This window comes from Schistocerca nitens, chromosome 2, assembly GCF_023898315.1.
Source record: "Schistocerca nitens isolate TAMUIC-IGC-003100 chromosome 2, iqSchNite1.1, whole genome shotgun sequence".
Lineage (NCBI taxonomy): Eukaryota > Metazoa > Arthropoda > Insecta > Orthoptera > Acrididae > Schistocerca > Schistocerca nitens.
Window position 1 is genome coordinate 746,238,271 of NC_064615.1, and position 22,581 is coordinate 746,260,851.

Sequence of the window (22,581 nt, forward strand, 5' to 3'; positions counted from 1 at the left end):
TGACAGTTATGTGAATTACTTTATATGTGTTTAAGTATGAGGGTGAGTCAAATGAAAACCTTAAATTTGTAATAACAAATCAAAATTTTGCACCGTTACCCTGTAAGTTGGTAAGCGTGCTACAAACAGCAGGCAGAAAGCCTGTAGGTGGCAGCATAGTGCAGATGCACACATACCGTCGCAGTGTCAGTATAAAGATGATCGCCCCACTTGCGACTTGCACCATGCAAGAACAGCGTTCTGTTATTCGGTTTTTGCGTAGTGAAGGTGTGAAACCTATTGAAATTCATCGACGAATAAAGGTTCAGCACGGTGATGCATGTTTGTCACAGCAGCAAGTCTACGAATGGAGTAGGAAGTTCAGAACTTGTGTGATTTCAGTGGAAGATGCTCCTCGTCCAGGTGAGGCACAATGGTTGTGACTCCACAGAACATTGCAGAAGTTGAAGCCATAGTGAAGGAAAACTGCCGAGTGACACTGAATGACATTGCAGCATGTTTACAGATTAGTCATGGGTCAGCACACCACATTGTGCATGATGTGCTCAGTTTCACAAAGTGTTTGCAAGATGGGTGCCACAGCAGCTGACTCCTGAAATGAGAGAATGACTTGTTGTTGCTTGTGAAGAACTTCTTCAGCACTTTGAACGAGAAGAATTGTTACTGGGGACGAAACCTGGGTTCACTTCCACCAACCGGAAATAAACCAAAGAAGTTTCGAACAGAACCATCAGCAAGGAAGGTTATGCTGACTTTCTTTTGGGACAAAAAAGGCGTCATTTTGGAGCATTACATGCTTATAGGGACCACTGTCACCAGTGCATCATACACAGATCTCCTAAAAAATCATCTGCGGCCTGCAATGAAATCAAAGCAATGTGGATTTCTGTCAAGTGTCCTTTTGCAACATGACAATGCAAAGCCCCACACTGCCTGTACAACAGTTGCAACGATCACAGACCTGCATTTTGAGTGTTTTCCTCATCAACCATACTCACCAGACCTTGCCCCCAAGTGATTTCCATATGTTTGGACCACTCAAAGACACAATGGCAGGAAAGAAGTTCTGTTCTGATGAAGAGGTACGCCACGCGGTGCATGAGTGGTTGTGCGAACTACTAAAAGAATTTTTTTCTAAAGGAATTTATGCACTTTGTAAGCGCTGGAGGACTTGCATTGAGCGTGGGGTAGATTATGTTGAAAAGTGATACAGCTTTCTACCACTTCTGCACAATAAATAATATTTAAAAAAAATATTTAAGGCTTTCATTTGATTCATCCTTGTATATTAGGATAAAAACTGCTACTTCAAAAATAGCCACTGATCCTTTTCTTTTACTACTCATCTGCAGTTCCGAAGAACTTATGTACCTACACAGACCACTATCAGTTGTCTGTATACTGACAAAATCAAGATCCGTTTGCATTAAATATCAGAGTTATGAGGAATACACTTCACTAAATCCAAATATTCTCATAAATTGTAGGAATATTTTGTTTTTGAATATCAGAGGATTTTCAGTTTCTTGCTTGGTGTTTGTTAGTTACCTGTAATAGACTTATGCACCGGCATACAAGGTGTTAGCCAGATTATCAGAGAATTTCAATGTAAAAATTATAAAACTATACTTCCTTCATAATGTCTCCTGTCCCCTTCAAAGTAGTCACCGTGGGCATGTATGCAACAATCCCAGGATTGTTCCCATTTTTGGAAGCACTCCTGGAAGTTTGCAGTGTGAAGGGTGTTCAGGACCCCTTATGATTTTACTTGGATGTCTTCAGTTGAGTCAAGACATTGCCCTTTCAATGTGATTTTTATCTTCGGGAACAGATAGAAATCGTAGGGCGCTAGGTGTGGTGTGTAGGGAGGGTGGGGGACCATAGCCATGTTGTTCTTGGCCAGGAATTCCTTCACAACGAGCAAGGTTTGTGTGGTTGCGTTGTCATGGTGCACCAACCAGTCTTTCTTTTTCCATAACTCTGGCCATTTGCACCAAACATTTTCCCTCAGTCACCCCAAAACCTCACAGCAACACTGCCTATTGGCAATCTGGCCAAGTGGAACAAACTCCTTGTGAACTATTCCCCCAAATGTCGAAAAAAATGATCAGCATTGACTTCACGTTGCTGCGAACTTGTTGAGCTTTTTTCGGTGTAGGAGAAGATGGCATTTTCCATTATGATGATTGCTGCTTTGTTTCAGGGTCATAACCTTTTGACATAAGATTTATCACCTGTTATGACACCCCAGATTGGTTTGTAGGTAATGCCTTCATTACCTACAAACAAATCTGGGGTACGGCTATCGGCACCTGCATGACACCATCCTGTGCCAACCTATTCATGGGCCATCTAGAGGAATCCTTCCTAAACACCCAGAATCCTAAACCCCTCACCCAGTTCAGATTCATTGATGACATTTTTGTGATTTGGATTGAGGGTGAGGACAACCCTATCCACATTCCTCCAGAACCTCAACAACTTCTCCCCCATTTGCTTCACTTGGCCCTAGTCCTAAATGTTGACCTCCACCTCAAAGATGGCTACATAAGTACCTCTGCCCTTATCAAACCCACCAACCACCAGCAATACCTCTACTTCGACATCTGCCATCAGTTCAATATCAAGAAGTCCCTTCTATACAATCTAGCCACCCATGGTTGTCACATCTGCAGTGACGAGCGGACCCTCTCGAATTATACCAAAGGTGTCACTGAAACCTTGCACAAAAACAAATCTCCTGCGCCTTATCTTTCCTGTCTCCCACCACCTCCCAAAGTACCCGTCTGGCCACAGAGGAGCATTCCCATCATAACTCATTACCACCTAGGACAGGTGCAAGTGAATTACATTCTCTGCCAGAGTTTTGACTACCTCTCATAATGCCCTGAAATGAGAAATGTCCTGCCCACTATCCTTCCCACCCCTCCCACAGTAGCCGGCCTCTGTGGCCAAGTGGTTCTAGGCGCTTCAGTCCGGAACCGCGCTGCTGCTACGGTCGCAGGCTCAAATCCAGCCTCGGACATGGATGTGTGTGATATCCTTAGGTTAGTTAGGTTTAAGTAGTTCTGAGTCTAGGGTACTGATGACAGATGTTAAGTCCCAGAGTGCTTAGAGCCATTTGAACCTCCCACAGTTGCATTCTGCCATCCACCGAACCTACACAATATACTCATCCATCCCTACACAACCCCTGCTCCCAACCCCTTACCTCATGGCTCGTACCCCTGTAATAGACCTAGATGCAAGACCTGTCCCATACATCCTCCCACTGCCACCTACTCTGGTCCGGTCACAAACATCACCTATCCCATCAAAGACAGGGCTACCTATGACACCAGTCATGTGACCTACAAGCTAAGCTGCAACCACTGTGCTGCATTCTATGTAGGCATGACAACCAATGAGCTGCCTGCCCTCATGAATGGCCACTGACAAATGGTGGCCAAAAAACAAGTGAACCACCCTATTGCTGGACACGCTGCCAGACATGACATCCTCCATTTCAAGGACCGCTTCACAGCCTGTGCCATATGGACCCTTCCCACCAACACCAGCTTTTCTGAATTGTGCAAGTGGGAACTTTCCCTGCAATACATCCTACATACTCATAAAACTCCTGGCCTCAACCTTCATTAATCATTGTCCTCACCCTTCCAACCCCATTCCTATTCCCATTCCAGCATTACACAGCCCTCATTCCACCATCGGATCCAGTCTTTTTACTTCTCTCCTGTTCCGCTTGTAACGTGCGCGTGGGGCACACAATACTCGTTAAAGCCTGTACTATGGTCAGTGAGCAGAGTTCACTTTATGAGAAGGTATTTTCGTATAGATATCGACCGCGTGTAGCTGAATGGTGGCAAATCAGACTTACACCCACTCTGTAATAACAATGATCCGTCAAGTAAGCTCGAAATGCAATTACACATCAGGATGGACCAAAAGCAAACCAGAAGATGCTACCTATTTAATAATAATACGGTCGCCAGCCTAATTAGGCATTAACTGAGTTTCTTCCCTGTACAAGTTGGTATATATTCATGCAAAACAACAAGTAGTAACACTGCATAATATAGTAGAATTTTAGAACCAGAAAATCTATTGAACTGATAGTTTCACGTTCTGTACTGATATGGAAAAACCATGAATACATAACACTACACTATAATGTATACTACAGAACTTCCTGTCTATTGATCTGATTAAAATTGGGCATAGGTTACCCTAGAAATAGCATTTTCGAGCCACACACAAAATGTCAATTTTGATAAAGATAAAACACTGATAAATTTTGGCTTTTATATTGACTTTAACTTTTGCTGGTCAAACCAATTTAGAGAACTTCAGAATTCAAATGAATAAAAGGGGGGGGGGGGGGTGGAGGGGGGCTGAAACTGTATAAAAAAAATTTGATTACTGAAATTATTATGCGTTCAAGATTTCCAGTATATGAGTTACTACTCTTTTTATCTTATTTACTACTCATTTAAATACCCTTATATCTGTCTCGAAATAATTAAACTTCATTACTATATCAATATTAAAGTTATCTTTCAACTTCGTTAGACCTTCGTTATTCATTTACTGGTTCATTAACAAAACAATCCTTTAAACACCATTCTAACATAGTTAGGTCTGCAAGTAATTATTATTAACACAAAATTTAATTTTTCATTTTGGGACACTCAGAGTGCACAACATTAGGAAAGGACCCTGTCTAGGTTAGTTGTGAGGATAACTAAATGATGGGAAAGTTCTGGTAAAATTTAGGTTGTTATTGAATAGTTCACTCTCTGGTCCATACGAATACAGTACTAAAAGTTTCAACCTGCTTGTATCGATGCGGTGGTTGGCGGGCGGCGAGATGGCGAGGCACAGAGCACACAAACAACCACAGCTATGGCTCTTGATGTATCGGCACTTTAATTCTTCTTAGCGTCGCAATATTTTTCCATTTAGTGCCTATGGAATTTTGCCATGCTGTGTGGGATTTGGAACGACATACCCGAGGCTCAGTGAAACTACATCTTCCAGGAGAGCCTCCTTGCTCCAGAAGGTGGTGTTCAAACCAGTGCCAGACTCCAACTACTACTGAGCCCGTTGTGCTGTGCAGTGCCCGCGTGCATTTTCCCGCGCTCGTCTGCCATCCACCTTTTACCGCTCCCTTACAGACAGGGTATTCACCGGAGGTTTTGCATTCTACATATCCTAACACATTGCCTACGTTTGGACCAGACGCACAGTTACAATTTTAAACATCTTACAACAGTCTCAACATTTGTTACATTTCAATTCTATTACAATATTGCTTGACATTTGACATAAACATTAATATTCACATTGAAACAGTTTTCTTAACACAATGACATGAAACAAAAAAGAAATGAAATCAGAACATCAATTACACTAGTTTATCGAAAAATCAGATGGAAAAAAAATTTACTTATATGTACAATAGTACAGCGCCGTTGTTGTTACACGCTACCCCCCCCCCCCTCCCCCCACCTCTCCCCTGCCCTCCGTCTAACCTGTAGCACTTCACTGTCCGCCATCCCAACTCTACTATCCTTCCCCCTCCCTGCTCCAGCCTCCTCCATACCCCCACCCAGTCGCCACTCTCATCATGCACTGGTGCTGCTGCTTGGAGTGTGGCTACAGTTGTCTGAAACTGCAGCCGTGTGTGTGAGAGAGTTAAGTTTGCCTGAGTGTGTCTCTCTCTCTCTCTCTCTCTCTCTCTCTCTCTCTCTCTCTCTCTCTCTCTGTGTGTGTGTGTGTGTGTGTGTGTGTGTGTGTGTGTGTGTGTGTGATAGAGAGAGAGAGAGTCTAGTTTTGATGAAGGCCTGACTGGCGGAAAGTGACAGTCTTTTTGTTGTGTCTATCTGTGACTCAGTATCTCTGCTATATGGTGAGTACATATTCTATGAGCATTTCTAATTTTTTTATTGAACAATCTTGATTGACAATCTTTCTCAAAAGATTGGTAATTAAAAATTTATGTTTGCAGTGAAAACTGAATTTTTGTGTGTGATATGTGATTTTAGAAATGAGAAGACATGTGTTTTTTGATAATGACAGTTAGGTGAGTTAATTAGCATATATTTGATGAATATTACATTAAATGACATGGGTATTTAAATCTTACCTGTTGTGGAAATGTTTTTTACTATGAACACCCGTGTGTTATGTTTTGTGCATGATTATGTATGATGCCATTGGATTTAGTCTTGCACCGAAGATAATGACCGCTGTGATTGAAATTGAAATGCTTGTATGACCTACACTGGAGTTTCCTTTGTTTGCAGTGATTGTTGTGTGGTCATGGTGCACAAATTTCTTAATGGAATCTAGTCTCATCCAGAACATGCCATATTGCTCAGTGAATGACACAGTCTTCATATTTTGTGAGATCACATATTAAAAATATTAGTTACTTGGTCTTATGTACCCAGGGAGAACTGTTCTAATCTGGAAACTCTTCTTTCATGGTCACTTCCTAGCAGAAGTATCTCTGAGTCTGTTTAACTCTGTGATGATTATTATTAGCCTTTTTTAGCACTTTTTCCATGTCTTCTTGAAGTGTTCTTGAACTCCTTGGGTTGTCTGCACATTTTTGTCCACTGTCTCCAAAGCGGTGTTGCTGTTGGAGATGTCTAGGCTAAAGCTAGCAGACTACTTCCAGACTCTTACATGATTTGGCATGTTCCAGTCATCTACTGTATCATTAACCATGTTGTTGCTAACTACGGCTCTTTACATATCCAGTTCTGTTTGTTCTACTGCCACATCAGCTTTGAGTTTTAAGATCAAGTGCTCCTTCTCCATAAATTTGGAGTGATAAGCAGAACTTATACAGTGTGAAGGGCTATCCAATTTCCATCCCAGATGATTGCTTGATAGCATACAAACGAAAAAAGTGCAGGCTGCCTTCAGACTGTTAACTATTTCCTGCTGTTCTGTGGCTCTTTCAAAACTTATCCATTGTGATCTTTATTTGTTTATTACTTTTTTATTTTTGTGTGTGTTCTTTTATCTACACTGATTTTTGGCTGTAGTTACTCAATAAAAATTGTGATTATGTGAATTTTGTTATTTATTTAATAAAAAACTAACTTTTGTTTCTTATTTCACAGAATAAACTTGTTCATGTCATACACAAATGCTAATGAGTTAGCTAAATGTTATATTTCTAAATATTTGAACAAATAATGTTTCCGATATTTGATTTAGTAGAAATTGAGATCAGCTTAACTTGCGTTTCGTACGCAAATACAAAGTTAGCAAACACTTTGTGTACTGCACTTTGTAAAATATTTAATGTTGTTTAATACAACACCATAGCAAGTAGCTTTGTTGTTCTTGAAGCAAAAAGATTATCACTGTTTTATACTTACTTAATGTGAACAGGTGCATGCTAACACTTGTACTGGTACAGATGTACTAAAATTAAAATTCTGATCAGTCTTTCCTTCTCATTCTGTCCAGAAGTCTCCCCTGACCCAGGGCTGTGGATGACTTTTCTAAATAGTACCCCTTTCACTAAACCTCTCCAGTCCTTTTCCTTCACCCCTCTTCCTTCCCCTTCAACTTTTCCATCAGAAAGAGGAGCCACTGACTCCAAAGGTTGTAAAAGTTAAATCCTTTTGTGTGTGTGTTCCCCTGCTGCCGCTTTGTGAGTAGATTTTTTTATCTGTCCATTTACATTATATTATCAATAATTGATTACGTTTGTTGTTTTGTAATGTACTTCATAAATAAAAACTACAGTATAATGAGTATTTATTACAGAAAGTGTGAAGTTTCAGTTTTTGGAGTGTAGCAGAGGGTTAAAGTTTTCTGGTTTTTGCTTTCTAGATTTTAATTCAGGCTGAAGATCGTGCTCACAGAATTGGCCAGAGAGACAGTGTTTTGGTACAGTACCTCATTGCTAAAGGGACAGCAGATGATCATCTATGGCCTATGATCCAAAATAAACTGGATGTTCTCCATAAAGCTGGCTTAAGTAAAGACAGCTTCATGCAGTCTGACACAGCTGTTGTGAAGGTAATAATGAAACATTACATTTTTCAATTCCTAACTTTTGCACATAGAACTTTTTGTGTGTTTTTAAACCAACTAACATCTACATCTACATCAACATCCATACTCCGCAAGCAACCTGCCGGTGTGTGGCGGAGGGTACCTTGAGTACCTCTATCGGTTCTCCCTTCTATTCCAGTCTCGTATTGTTTGTGGAAAGAAGGATTGTCAGTATGCCTCTGTGTGGGCTCTAATCTCTCTGATTTTATCCTCATGGTCTCTTCGCGAGATATACATAGGAGGGAGCAATATAGTGCTTGACTCCTCGGTGAAGGTATGTTCTCGAAACTTCAAGAAAAGCTCGAACCGAGCTACTGAGCATCTCTCCTGCAGAGTCTTCCACTGGAGTTTGTCTATCATCTCCGTAACACTTCGCGAGTACTAAATGATCCTGTAACGAAGCGCGCTGCTCTCTGTTGGATCTTCTCTATCTCTTCTATCAACCCTATCTGGTACGGATCCCACACTGGTGAGCAGTATTTAAGCAGTGGGCGAACAAGTGTACTGTAACCTACTTCCTTTGTTTTCGGATTGCATTTCTTTAGGATTCTTCCAATGAATCTCAGACTGGCATCTGCTTTACCGACTATCAACTTTATATGATCATTCCTTTTTAAATCACTCCTAATGCGTACTCCCAGATAATTTATGGAATTAACTGCTTCCAGTTGCTGACCTGCTATATTGTAGCTAAATGATAAGGGATCTTTCTTTCTATGTATTCGCAGCACATTACACTTGTCTACATTGAGATTCAATCGCCATTCCCTGCACCATGCGTCAATTCGCTGCAGATCCTCCTGCATTTCAGTACAATTTTCCATTGTTACAACCTCTCGATATACCACAGCATCATCCGCAAAAATCCTCAGTAAACTTCCAATGTCATCCACAAGGTCATTTATGTATATTGTGAATAGCAACGGTCCTACGATACTCCCATGCGGCACACCTGAAATCACTCTTACTTCGAAAGACTTCTCTTCATTGAGAATGACATGCTGCGTTCTGTTATCCAGGAACTCTTCAATCCAATCACACAATTGGTCTGATAGTCCATATGCTCTTACTTTGTTCATTAAACGACTGCGGGGAACTGTATCAAATGCCTTGCGGAAGTCAAGAAACACGGCATCTACTTGGGAACCCGTGCCTATGGCCCTCTGAGTCTCGTGGACGAATAGCGTGAGCTGGGCTTCACACGATCATCTTTTTCGAAAACCATGCTGATTCCTACAGAGTAGATTTCTAGTCTCCAGAAAAGTCATTATACTCTAACATAATAAATGTTCCAAAATTCTACAACTGATCGACGTTAGAGATATAGGTCTATAGTTCTGCACATCTGTTCGACATCCCTTCTTGAAAACTGGGATGACCTGTACCCTTTTCCAATCCTTTGGAACGCTACGCTCTTCTAGAGACCTACGGTACACCGCTGCAAGAAGGGGGGCAAGTTCCTTCGCGTACTCTGTATAAAATTGAACTGGTATCCCATCAGGTCCAGCAGCCTATCCTCTTTTGAGCGATTTTAATTGTTTCTCTATCCCTCTGTCGTGTATTTCGATATCTACCATTTTGTCATCTGTTCGACAATCTAGAGAAGGAACTACAGTACAGTCTTCCTCTCTGAAACAGCTTTGGAAAAGACATTTAGTATTTCGGCCTTTAGTCTGTCATCCTCCGTTTCAGTACTATTTTGGTCACAGAGTGTCTGGACATTTAGTCAGTACATAGAACTTTACTTTCGAATTCGTTGAACACCTCTCACATAGCCCTCCTTGCACTAAATTTCGCTTCGCATAATTTTTGTCTGTCTGCAAGGCTTTGGCTATGTTTCTGTGTGCTGTGAAGTTTCCTTTGCTTCCTCAGCAGTTTACTAGATCGGTTGTTGTACCACGGTGGCTCTCTTCCATCTCTTACGATCTTGCTTGGCACATACTCCTCTAATGCATATTGTACGATGGTTTTGAACTTTATCCACTGATCCTCAACACTATCTGTGCCTGAGAGAAAACTTTTGTGTTGAGCCGTCAAGTACTCTGAAATCTGCTTTTCGTCACTTTTGCTAAACAGAAAAATCTTCCTACCTTTTTTAATATTTCTATTTACGGCTGAAATCATCGATGCCGTAACCGCTTTATGATCGCTGATTCCCTGTTCTGCGTTAACTGATTCAAATAGTTCGGGTCTGTTTGTCACCAGAAGGTATAATATGTTATTGCCATGAGTCGGTTCTCTGTTTAACTGCTCAAGGTAGTTTTCAGATAAAGCACTTAAAAAAATTTCACTGGATTCTTTGTCCCTGCCACCCGTTATGAACGTTTGAGTCTCCCAGTCTATATCCGGCAAATTATAATCTCCATCCAGAACTATAACATGGTGGGGAAATCTACTCGAAATATTTTCCAAATTATCCTTCAGGTGCTGAGCCAGGGAGCCTATAGAGACATCCAATTACCATGTCTGAGCCTGCTTTAACCGTGACCTTCACCCAAATTATTTCACATTTCGGATCTCCGTCAATTTCCTTCGATACTATTGCACTTCGTATCGCTATAAACACGCCTCCCCCTTCACTGTCCAGCCTGTCTCTGCGGTATACATTCCAATCTGAGTTTAGAATTTCATTACTGTTTACATCTGGTTTCAGCCAACTTTCTGTCCCTAGTACTATGTGGGCATTGTGACCGTTTATTAAAGAGAGCAGTTCTGGGACCTTTCTATAGATGCTCCTGCAGTTTACTATTAGCACATTAATATTGTTATTCCCTGTTGCATTTTGCCTACTCCTACCTTGCCGCGTCTCAGGAGGTGTCTTGTCGGGCCTAGGGAGAGAATTCTCTAACGTAAAACACCCCCACGTGCACTCCACACGTACTCCACTACCGTTGTCGCCGCTTCCTGCGTGTAGTGCACGCCTGACCTATTCAGGAGGACCCTACATTTCTCCACCCGATAGCGGAGGTCGAGAAATTTGCACCCCAGATCTCCGCAGAATTGTCCGAGCCTCTGGTTTAAGCCTTCCACTCGGCTCCAAACCAGAGGACCGCGATCGGTTCTGGGAACAATACTACAAATAGTTAGCTCAGATTCCACACCGCAAGTGAGGCTTTCCGCCTTCACCAACTCCGCCAACCGCCTGTATGAACTGAGGATGACCTCTGAACCCAGACGGCAGGAGTCATTGGTGCCGACATGAGCAAAAATTTGCAGTCGGGTGCACCCAGTGCTCTCTATCGCCGCCGGCAGGACCGCCTCCACATCTCGGATGAGATCCCTCGGCAAGCAGACAGAGTGAACACTGGCCTTCTTCCCCGACCTTTCCGCTATTTCCCTAATGCGCTCCATCACCCGCCTAACGTTGGAGCTCCCAATCACTAATAAACCCCTCCCCCCGTGTGCCTGCTCGGACCTTGCTGAAGGAGTGGCCACATGTCCACTCACAGGGAGAGCGGGCGATGCCACACAGCCAGCCTCCACATTGACCCTCCGTCTCGTGTGCCACGAACGCCGCTGAACCCGCCACTCCCCTTGGGGAGAGGGTGGCCCAACCGCGCCCGGTACCCGCGAAGATGTCTTGACAGCAGGGACAGTGGGTGAAGCATGTAACATCTGGGGTGTACCATGCGATGCACCAGACTCCCCACTGTCGCTACACTCTGAGGCAGCAGCCTGAAGACGGCTGACCGCGGCCATCAACACGTTCAGCTGTTCGCGAACAGTGGCCAGCTCCTCCTGCGTCCATAACAGCAGTCACACATCCTATCCATCCGAAGAAATCAATTTACTGTAGAGAGTTAATCAACTTTTAACTAGACTGCTAATTCACTAAAGGCGGCTGATAGTTGACTAAACTGTGGTTACTAGACACTTCTTGTAGAAAACAATGAAAATAGCACTACCTGTCTCTGGACTGTATTCAAAACAAACACTAGCACTACTGGCACTATGGCTAACTACAGGGACTCACTCTGACTGTATTCAAAACAAACACAAAATCGATGGAACACTATTACTAGCACTCGACAATTTAAAGCTTCCTAAAAGCAAAAACACACGGAAGAAGAAGTGAAAAGTAAGAAAAATACAGTTAATACTTAAATTAACGTAGCTCGCTGCACAGCAGACATGATGCAGACGGCAGTTACGACGACACTGACACTACTGGCACTATGGCTGACTAAAGGGACTCTCTCTGACCGTATGCAAAACAATCACGAAATCTATGGAACACTATTACTAGCACTCGACAATTAAAGCTTCCTAAAAGCAAAAACACACGGAAGAAGAAGTGACAAGTAAGAAAAATACAGTTAATACTTAAATTAACGTAGCTCGCTGCACAGCAGACCTGACGCAGATGGCAGTTACGACGACAATGTTCTATCTACAAGTGACACGTAACAGCTGTTATATGTATATGAATATGAATATGAATGCCTGTTTATCACAAGTCAAAGAACACAGTATGCAGGGGCATGTCAACTACTCCAACTTATTGATTCTTAAATAATTAAGTTTCAATTTAGTAATGTGAAGATAATGATATTGCTTGAGAATATTTCCAAAACTTGAAGCCACATTACATTGACCCAATAATAACTGTTGGCACATTACTGCTGTCTGTCCCTAGTATGAGTTAAGCGATAATCGTTGACAGCCCACGAGCTGATAACATTGTACTACTGCTAATTCCTCAATACCATATACACTGTCCTTACTACTGTAGTCCCCATTTGGTACAACAGTGAGGTGTTGTATATTATGAAAGTTCCAAGTCTTCATTGCGTTGACTGGACATGGAAAAAAAAGGAAAAAGATAAAGTCACTTCCAAAGCTACAATGTGTTAAGGGACAAATTGTTATTAAGGAGAACTGACAACCTGATGAACCTGTATGCCAGCTGCCAAAATATGTTTTAAAGTTTTAGTGCCATGGTATACCACATCACCTGATAGCTTCCTCATGGTTAGGGCAAAAGCAAAAATCCCTTGCAGTTCCGGTGGAATATTGGCATAAACAAGAAGTGAATAAGGGTTGACAGTGTTACTGCTACTGTGAAGTGTGGTAAAAGCTCTCTGCCTTGTTTAAGATTAAATTCAAAGAGTGTTTTTTACATGAATAAGAACTGACAGGTGCTTGTGAGTAAGTTGAAAAATGTAAAAAAACTGAAGGAAAATAATACCATGTAAGGGGAAAAAATAGTTTCTCACAGCCTTAAACGTGGTAAACTTGTTGAACCGTGTATGTAGTATAAACATCATGCTGCTTTTAATTGAAGCAAAAAATCTGCTTGAAATTTGGATGAACGTGTTTTGTACACATTTTTTTATTCTTGATGTACATGTATGGTGAGTACACTTAAGTAACAAAAAGTTTGTTACAGTCAAGACGAACAAAAATTTTTTGGGCTTTTTCACTTTTGAGTGCATAGTCATTTGCAGTAGCCCATGTAATGAGTGTTGGCCTTAACATGTGCACCTTAATATGTTAGATACTGTCCCCTATCACTAGACATCATGCAAGTGAGACTTTTATGTGTAGACTTGTTGGTTCCTTGTATGTATGACATAGTCTTAGGCCAATACCCAGACCACAATCTGTTGCAAATGACTGCCCAGTCAAAATCAGTAAACCACAGAAATACTAATGCACGTTTTGAATGTAATAGACTTTATTGTTCACAAATCTATATGTGGGAAAATGATTTGAGTGTGTAAACAAGACTGTTGCTTTTTGTTGAGCCTTTGTAAAGTCTAATTTAATCATGGATTCCTTGTGTGTGCTGTTCAAACTGTTGGGCATTGTGGATCATGCAAATCTATACCAGCAGAGATTTGCTCTGCAATGAATTTATGGAGCTTTAACAATACAAAGGGACATCAACATGTAATTTCTGTAAATATCTTGTATGCTTTCTTGTGTACTTCAGTACGTATGTTTTTTTTGTGTATTTCAGTAGCCCCATGCAAGAACCATATCTGTAACTATGAGAACTTCTCAGCATTATGGATATCTTGTGATTTTAAATCATTGCACTTCTTGGAAAATTCTGACACTGATTAATGTTCATAAACCATAAACTACCAAAACCATAAGTAGCACAGAAATGTACTGTGGTCTCCTGGCATGCATTGTGTCCATCTGAGAGCTTAAATTAGGACAGTCTTTTGGCAGATTGGTGTTCTGAAGTAAATACCTCTTCTATACTTCAAGTGAAGCACGTCCAGAGAGGTGAGAAGCAAGAGGAAATTGAGGCGCTTTGTGAATATCTGTATTGAGCCACACAGTAGGTCAGGTGCATGCACATAGTTCATGGCTTGTTATCTCCTGACTACCCTTCATAATGTGGGAACTGTGAAAGTTCTGTGAGATTGAAGGTAAAAACATATTGTTGAACTTGAAAAGAATGGCATGTGTGTAACCCCTCCCCCCCACCCCACCCCCCATCCAACAAACACACACACACACACACACACACACACACACACACACACACACACACACACACACACAGAGAGAGAGAGAGAGAGAGAGAGAGAGAGAGAGAGATCAATTATCTTCATTGGGGATTTATTATTATCTTATTTGTTGAAATAAATAAAATGACAATTCACTTTTAGGCAAAGTTAATTATAAATCCTGTACCAGTGATTGTAATTCATGTTCATTTTCTTCATTATGGTTTTGCTATACACTGAGGTGACAAAAATTATGGGATACCTCCTAATATAATGGTGGACCTCCTTTTGCCTGGCATAGTGCAGTAGCTTGATGCTGCGTGGACTCCACAAATTGTTGGAAGTCCCCTGCAGAAAAATTGAGCCATGCTGCTTCTTTAGCCACCCATAATTGAGGAGCTTTTTTTTCCCCTCCAAAACTCAATATAGGCAAAAGTTTTAGAATTGAGTTAGGTGTGTTAATGGCAAAATGTTGACCTTTCACATAAACCCCTGCACCAAGTTTTAGCAAAAGTCGACTATACTGCTGTGAATATGAACACTCCAAATCACAAGGTTTTAGAAAAACACGATATATGCATTCCTACAATTATAAAAAAGTCGACAAATGCAATATAATCACTCTCTCATGTCATGAGTCTCTTTCTGCTGCGAGCAGTTAACAATAATGGAGTATACTGGTTGCTTCAAGTGATATTACTCATTGTTGTAACAATATTTATTGGTGGGAATAGTGTTGCAACCAGACTTCATTGTCATCAAAACACCTGCAGGTTACTTTTAGATAAGTATTCACTCATTTGTATGTCTACAAAGAAGTATTGCAAGCAGAAACAGAATGGATGATGGTTCTTGTGATTATAAAAATGGCATACAGGTCAAAGAATGTTGTGGTGAGAGAAAATCCTGATTCATGAAGAGCTTACATTGACCTGCTACACAAAGCAAAAAGTTTAAAAAGAAATCTATCATTAAATGCAATCATGGACTTGAGGTATCGCCTGCAAAAGTTACAGGAATGAAAGAATGCATAGCTGCTGAACTCTGCTATGAAGATATTTCCCACTTTCTTCATCACATAACATCGTTAAATAAAATGGATCAAGATAAGTTTCTGTTAAAATTTCTTAATATTTCTTCACTTCAGTGCAGAGTAGTGGACACCCAGAATGAAAAAAGGAAGAAAACAGTGAGAGTGAAGTATACCATTAGAAAAAGGAATGATGAAGTGGTGCCTGTTTGTGCTGCCAAGGAGTATCTGGCATGTTGAAGGACAGGTTAACCTATCTATTTGCAGTTTCTATGAAGGAGGAAGGTTGCCAAGGGAAAGGAGAAGAGGCGATAGAACAAGAAAGGATCATAAGGAGGTAACTACTGCCATTATGAATGAAGAAGAAGGAGAATGAACTACGAACGAGACACAGATTACATAAATTCGTGCAAAGTGGTTTTATGATGTAATGAAGGAAGATAATCCTATTGTCATTAAGATTTGCTTTGTTCCAAAACTATCAGTCAGTGAGGTTTCCTATGCTAGACAAGTATGGTTATACAATCTGTGCATTATGACCCATGTTATGTTAACCGGGGACCTAGAAACAATGGAGAGGTTCCGTCCCTGCTGCAGTTGCAGTGGTCCACAATCCCACGACGACTACCGCAGTCCACTTCACCCCTCCACCGCCCCACACCGAACCCAGGGTTATTGTGCGGTTCAGCCCCCGGTGGACCCCCCCATGGAACATCTCACACCAGTCGAGTGTAACCCCTATGTTTGTGTCGTAGAGTAATGGTGGTGTACGCGTACATGGAGAACTCGTTTGCGCAGCAATAGCCGACATAGTGTAGCTGAGGCGGAATAAGGGGAACCAGCCCGCATTCGCCGAGGCAGATGGAAAACCACCAAAAACCATCCACCTATCTCCCATTCAATAATATTTGTCACTTCATTCCTGTTCGTGGCCATAGCTATGTCCTAAAGAATATCATGATATTTTAGAAGCGCATGGTACTCTGAGTTTTAAACACAGACTGGAGTGTTAAAAATCTAAAAGGTAGTGGAGAGAAAGTACTAACATCCAAGCTATCATTCAAAATGTACAGTCAGTGTGTCATCTCACACAAGAAAGCAAAGAAGATAATTAATGTGCGAGTAAGTCATACGTACACTGCAGATCCAATACAAGATGGAAGAAACCATTCCATCCTACAGTACTAACATCCACCTTTTTACCAAAACAAATTACAATAAGCAAAGGAAAGAAGGAAGATGTTTCTGCCCTGCTAAAATTTTTTGAAATTCCAGAGGATACAAAGTTTTACAAAGATGTTCTAGACAAATAATGTATCTGTGTAACAGGAAAAACTTGACAATAACAATGTGATTGTAATACACAATACTTTGTGTGTTATTCATTTCGTACTTCATGTAGTATTGATAATAATGGTATAAGATAACAATTATGTTAAAATAGTTATCACCGCTATTATCAAATTATGCCACTGTATTTGTACTGTTATTGTTTGTGATCTCAGCAAAGCCAGAAACTGTAAATTAAAAAACTGCTATATATAATAATATATGCGAGAATATGCATTTTACAACGGTGCAGACATATAATAAACACTGCAGCACATAAAAATATTACTTGTGAGAAAAAAATACACTGAATTAAAGAAGGCAACGAAACTGATACCAGCAATAATTATAAGCTTTTATCAAGTTTTGAAGGAAAAAAAAAAGAAACTGGAAAAATTGCTCCATAATATACTGTTATAAAAATTAAATTTTATTATACTTCATTACAATGCTGTATTAATGTCAGTGAGATCTAGTGGTAATGTAAAAATTCAAATGCTCAAATATATCTGTCTGGGTTGAAAACACACAAACGCATTTTATGAAAAACTGTATCTGTAGTATATATCAAGTTTTGAAGAAACACTCCTCAATTGCCAAAGTGTTGGCAGTGCAGGATTTTGTGCACAAACTAATCTCTTGATTATGCCCCATAAATATTTAGTGGGATTCTGTCAGATGATGTGGATGGCCAAACGATTTGCTCGAATTGCCCAGAATGCTCTTCAAAAACCAGTCACAAATAGTTGTTGCCAGTGACATGGCACATTGTCAGCCACAAAAACTCCACCATTGTTTGGGAACATTAAGTCCATGAATGGCTGCAAATGTTCTGAGACTAGCCAAACATAACCATTTCCAGTCAGTGATCAGTTCAGCTGGACCAGAGGGCCCAGTCCATTCCATGTGAACACAGCCCACACAGCTTGCACAGTGCTTTGTTGTCAGCTTGGGACCATGGCTTCGTGGGGCCTCCACCACACTCGAACCCTGCCATCAGTTCTTACCAACTGAAATCGGGACTCATCTGACCGATCTACAGTTTTCCAGTCCTGTAGGTTCCAAACGATATGGTCACGAGTGCTGCAGGCAATGTCGTGCAAAGGCACTCGCTTTGCTCATCTGGGGTGCCATAGCCCATTAACGCCAAATTTTGTCACACTCTCCTAATGGATACTTTTGTTGTATGTTCCACATTGATTTCTGTGGTTATTTCACACAATATTGCATGTCTGTTAACACTGAGAACTCTACACAAACACTGCTGCTCTCAGTTGTTAAGTGAAGACTGTTGGCCACTGTGCTGTCCATGGTGCCAGGTAGTGCCTGAAATTCAGTATTCCCAGCACACTCGTGACACTGTGGATCTCAGAATACTGAATTCCGTAATGATTTACAAAATGGAATGTCCCACACATCCATCTCCAGCTACCATTCCCTGTTCAGAGTCTGTTGATTCCCATTATGTGGCAATAATCACATCGGAAACGTTTTAACGTGAATCATCTGAGGACAGATGACAGCTCTGCCAATGCACTGCCCTTTTATATCTTGTGTACACAATACTACCACCATCTGTTAAGTGCATATCACTATCCCATGACTTCTCTCACCTCGGCGTGTGCAGCCTGTAATACAGGCACAGAATGCCTTATGATAAGATTTTGAATTGGGTTTCACTATTGTGATGTGTCTCTCTCTCTCTCTCTCTCTCTCTCTCTCTCTCTCTCTCTCTCTCTCTCTTTTGATGTTTACTTAAAATTTCCAAGAATTTTTATTGAACTTGTCTCTTACAGAAATGAAAACTCAAAAAGCTTTCTTGTTTGTTAATAGGATAAAACACAAAGTACCTTGGAGGATTTCTTTGATGAACTGAATGACAGCAGCGACAACCTTCTTGCAGGTGCTGTGGAGGAAATGGAGTTCAAAGAGGATATTTGTTGTGGTGCTACAGTTTGAAAGGAGTAATAAAGATGTGACTTGATTAATGCATGCAAATGTATTTTTATATGAAATTCTTTTTAAAAATATATCATTCAATTTACATGTAAATAATTTCATCTTTATGTACAAAATTTTGGCATTTACATGAATATTGATGTTTAGCCACGTGATAAACTTAAAAACTTCTGTGATACTACTGTGGAACTTTTAAAGAGCTGATTTATTTTCAGGCTGCAGATTTTATTTGCTTAAGGTGTGTAGAAACTGATTTTTCCATATACTGATAGTATGTGTGCCATAAACAGGAGTATCGAAAACAGCAGTTGAAATTTACACCAGAAAATGCGACCAGTGACCCACTTTCTTGGGCTTAATGTTAAATTGATTGACTGAGGGGAAGAAAGCAGAAAAGGGAAGCTGTCATTAACCTGAAAGCTGCTTTCAATCCCACAGTGCATGGTCATATTTTAGGTGGTATGCTGTTGCCATCCTTGAAGATTCGAAGTGTCTTACCCAGCCAATTATAAGGGGACCTACAATTTAACATGGACTCAGGACTGTGGTGCAACTTGGCATTTTTCAGATTAGCAAACACTGCCAGAGGTGAAAGGATTGATGTCTGGGGACTGAACCCATGACATTTGGATCTGTAATCTGGTACTATATCACTGAGCTTCTATCAGCATCTTTCCTGGTTTTTGTGCTGTGTCACAGCCAGGCAAAGATTAATGTTATTATCAGAAATTTGAACCTGTGTGTGGTGCAGCACCCCACATGCTATATTCATGTGCCTTCAGTATAAGAGAGCAGTACATTTGGCACCAGTCAGGTTGGAGATTTATACTATATCTCTAACTTGAGTGGTAGTTTATTTTAGTTATATGTGCCATGAGTAATTTATACATTACAACATAACATATCAACAAAAATAATCCATTTTTGAAAATGTAATGTAATTGGATAAAAAAATCTACACACCAAGCGGCGCAGCAGAACACAAATATAAAAGGTATTAAAGTTGCAAGCTTTTGGAAACAATGGCTCCTTGTTCGGACAGGAGGGTTTAAGGGAAAAGAAGTGGGGTGAACGAAAAGGACTGGTGAGCTTTAGGAAAAGAGGTAGAGTTTGCAAAAGTTGTCCAAAACCCCAGGTCAGGAGAGACTTAGTGGATGCAATGAGAAGGGAAGACTGTTTTTCGGGGCTGCACAGTATCAGATTTGAAAACCTCAATTTCTGTGGAATAAATGGTGTTGCCCAGAAAAACTTTTGTTCATCAGTTATCTTTGAAATTTAGTCTTTCTGTCTGTCATGCATATTCGATCATTAGGTAACAGATTCAAAATTTGTGACCTAACTCACTTGTAATTAATAATAATCCACACCAGTTTTTATCTTGGTGTAGTAATTTAAACACTATTATTCCTTCCAAATTTAGAACAACTTCTTTGAGAGAATTTTGTGATGCTTTAGTTAGACTCTGTAACAGTTCAAACAGTTGTCTATAAGGTACTATAAAGAAGCATTGTAGATTATTCATACTGCTAGTTTTGAGCAATGAGTACTTTATTTCTTTAAGCTTAGTTATTCTGCAACATAATTTCAAAGAACATTATTTGATGAAAATAATCAAAGTACTTTTTACGTCTCTTCCGGATTTGCAGTGACACAAAGTACAAAAGTCGATTAACTGAGTTAAGAAGCTCTAAAATGAGTTACTTTCTATCAGTACACTAACAGATAGAGGCTATTGAGGCACAGACTAGGGATCTAAGAGAAGATGACTGGATATTGATAGATATGGGAGCAAGCAACAGCCTGGCCAAGAATAGAGAATACAGTGTCAAAGATAATGGCCTATTGACGCAGTCAACATGGATGTAGAAAACATCGTTCTTGTGATACACAGCTAGCTTTTCACTCACAAGGATTTCAGATTTATTCTGTATTTCTAGATTTCCAGAAGACTTTTGACACTGTACCTCACAAGCAGCTTGTAATCACATTGTGTACTTATGGAATATCATCTCAGTTATGTGACAGGATTTGTGATTTCCTGTCAGAGAGGTCACAGCTCGTACCAACTGATGGAAAGTCATTGAGGAAAACAGAAGTGAATTCTGATGCTCCCCAAGGTAGTATTAGAGGCCCCTGTTGTTCTGTATCTGTAAAAATTATTTAGGAGACAATCTGATCAGCTATCTTAGGTTGTTTGTAGATGGTGCTGTCGTTTATCATCTAGTAAAGTCACCAGAGATCAAAACCAATTGCAAACTGTTTAGATTTATGGTGCAAAAATTGGCAATTGATCCTAAATAACAAAAAGTATGAGGTCATCCACATGAATGCTAAAAGGAATCCATTAAACTTCAGTTACATGATAAACGAACCAAATCTAAAGGCTGTAAATTCAACTAAATACCTAGGAATGACAATTACAAACAATTTAAATTGGAAAGAACACACAAAAAATGTCGCGGGGAAGACAAACCAAAGACTGCGTTTTATTGGCAGAACAGTTCAAAGATGCAACAGATCTATTAAAGTAACTGCCTACATTACACTTGTCCATCCTCATTTGGAGTGCTGCTGTGTGATATGGGATCATTACCAGATAGGCTTAATGGAGTACATCGAGAAAGATCAAAGAAGAGCTGCACATTTTATATTATTGAAAAATAGGGGAGAGAGTGTCATGGACATTGTAAAGGATTTGGAGTGGACGTCATTAAAACAAAGGCGGTCCTCGTTGTGGTGCAATCTTCTCACAAAAGTTCAATCACCAAATTTCTCCTCCAAATGTGAAAATATTTTGTTGATGCCAACCTACATACAGAGAATCAATCATCATCATAAAATATGGGGAAATTGGAGCTCTCACAGAAAGATACAGATGTTTATTTTTTCCATGCGTTCTTCACTAGTGGGCAGAATGGCCTTGCGCAGTGAATACACCGGTTCCTGTCAGATCACTAAAGTTAAGCAATGTCGGGTGTGGCTGGCACTTGGATGGGTGACCATCTGGGCAGCCATGCGCTGTTGCCATTTTATGGGGTACACTCAGCCTTGTGATGCCAACTGAGGAGCTACTAGACCGAATATTAGTGGCTCCGGTCGAAGAAAGCCATCTTAACGACCGGGAGAGCGGTGTCCTCAGCTGAGGATGACATGGCAGTCGGATGGTCCTGATGGGCCACTTGTGGCCTGTTGATGGAGTACTTTTTTCGCGAGTGAAATAATAGAGAATCGTTGCGAAGGTGGTTCAGTGAACTGTCTACCAGGCTTTTAAGTGTGATTTGCAGAGTAACCATGGAGATGTAGATGTAGATATAGGTGTTGGAATGACCTGGAGTAGCTAAGTGCTGCAACATCACACATAGTTATGAAATTTGTTGACGTTCTGTGGTGGCATGATGAACTCTGGATGATTGAAGCCATTATTGATTCAATCAGGGAGTAACTGAGTTGCTACTGACTTTGTGTTGAGCTCACATCAGTGTTGTGACAGTTGCTGCTATAGGGAGATGGGGATGTGCAAGACCTGGCCTACACCTTAACAGAAACGGAAAGATAGATTCACTGAACTGATAGCTTAAAATGTAAGGGGACACTGTCACCAATAGCAGAATTACTGTTAGAGGTAAGTACGTTTTAGGACAAATACCTCATTCATACTGGCAGCTGCAAAAGAAGTCAATATAAATGAAGTGAGACACACACACAAGAAACTTTCCTTGA

The 22,581-nt window shown here is 40.6% G+C and overlaps 1 protein-coding gene across 3 annotated transcripts in view; it reads left to right on the forward strand.

Annotated features, from left to right (window-relative positions):
* Window positions 1-18,954, forward strand: part of LOC126236973 (SWI/SNF-related matrix-associated actin-dependent regulator of chromatin subfamily A-like protein 1) — a 149,596-nt gene extending 130,642 nt beyond the window's left edge. For all 3 annotated transcript variants that reach the window (XM_049946690.1, XM_049946691.1, XM_049946689.1), the window contains 2 exons: window positions 7,855-8,043; window positions 18,736-18,954. In XM_049946690.1, coding sequence (XP_049802647.1) covers window positions 7,855-8,043; window positions 18,736-18,861 — 315 coding nt within the window. In that variant the 3' untranslated portion in view covers window positions 18,862-18,954. The remainder of the gene's footprint in view (window positions 1-7,854; window positions 8,044-18,735) is intronic.
* Window positions 18,955-22,581: the final 3,627 nt, after the last annotated feature.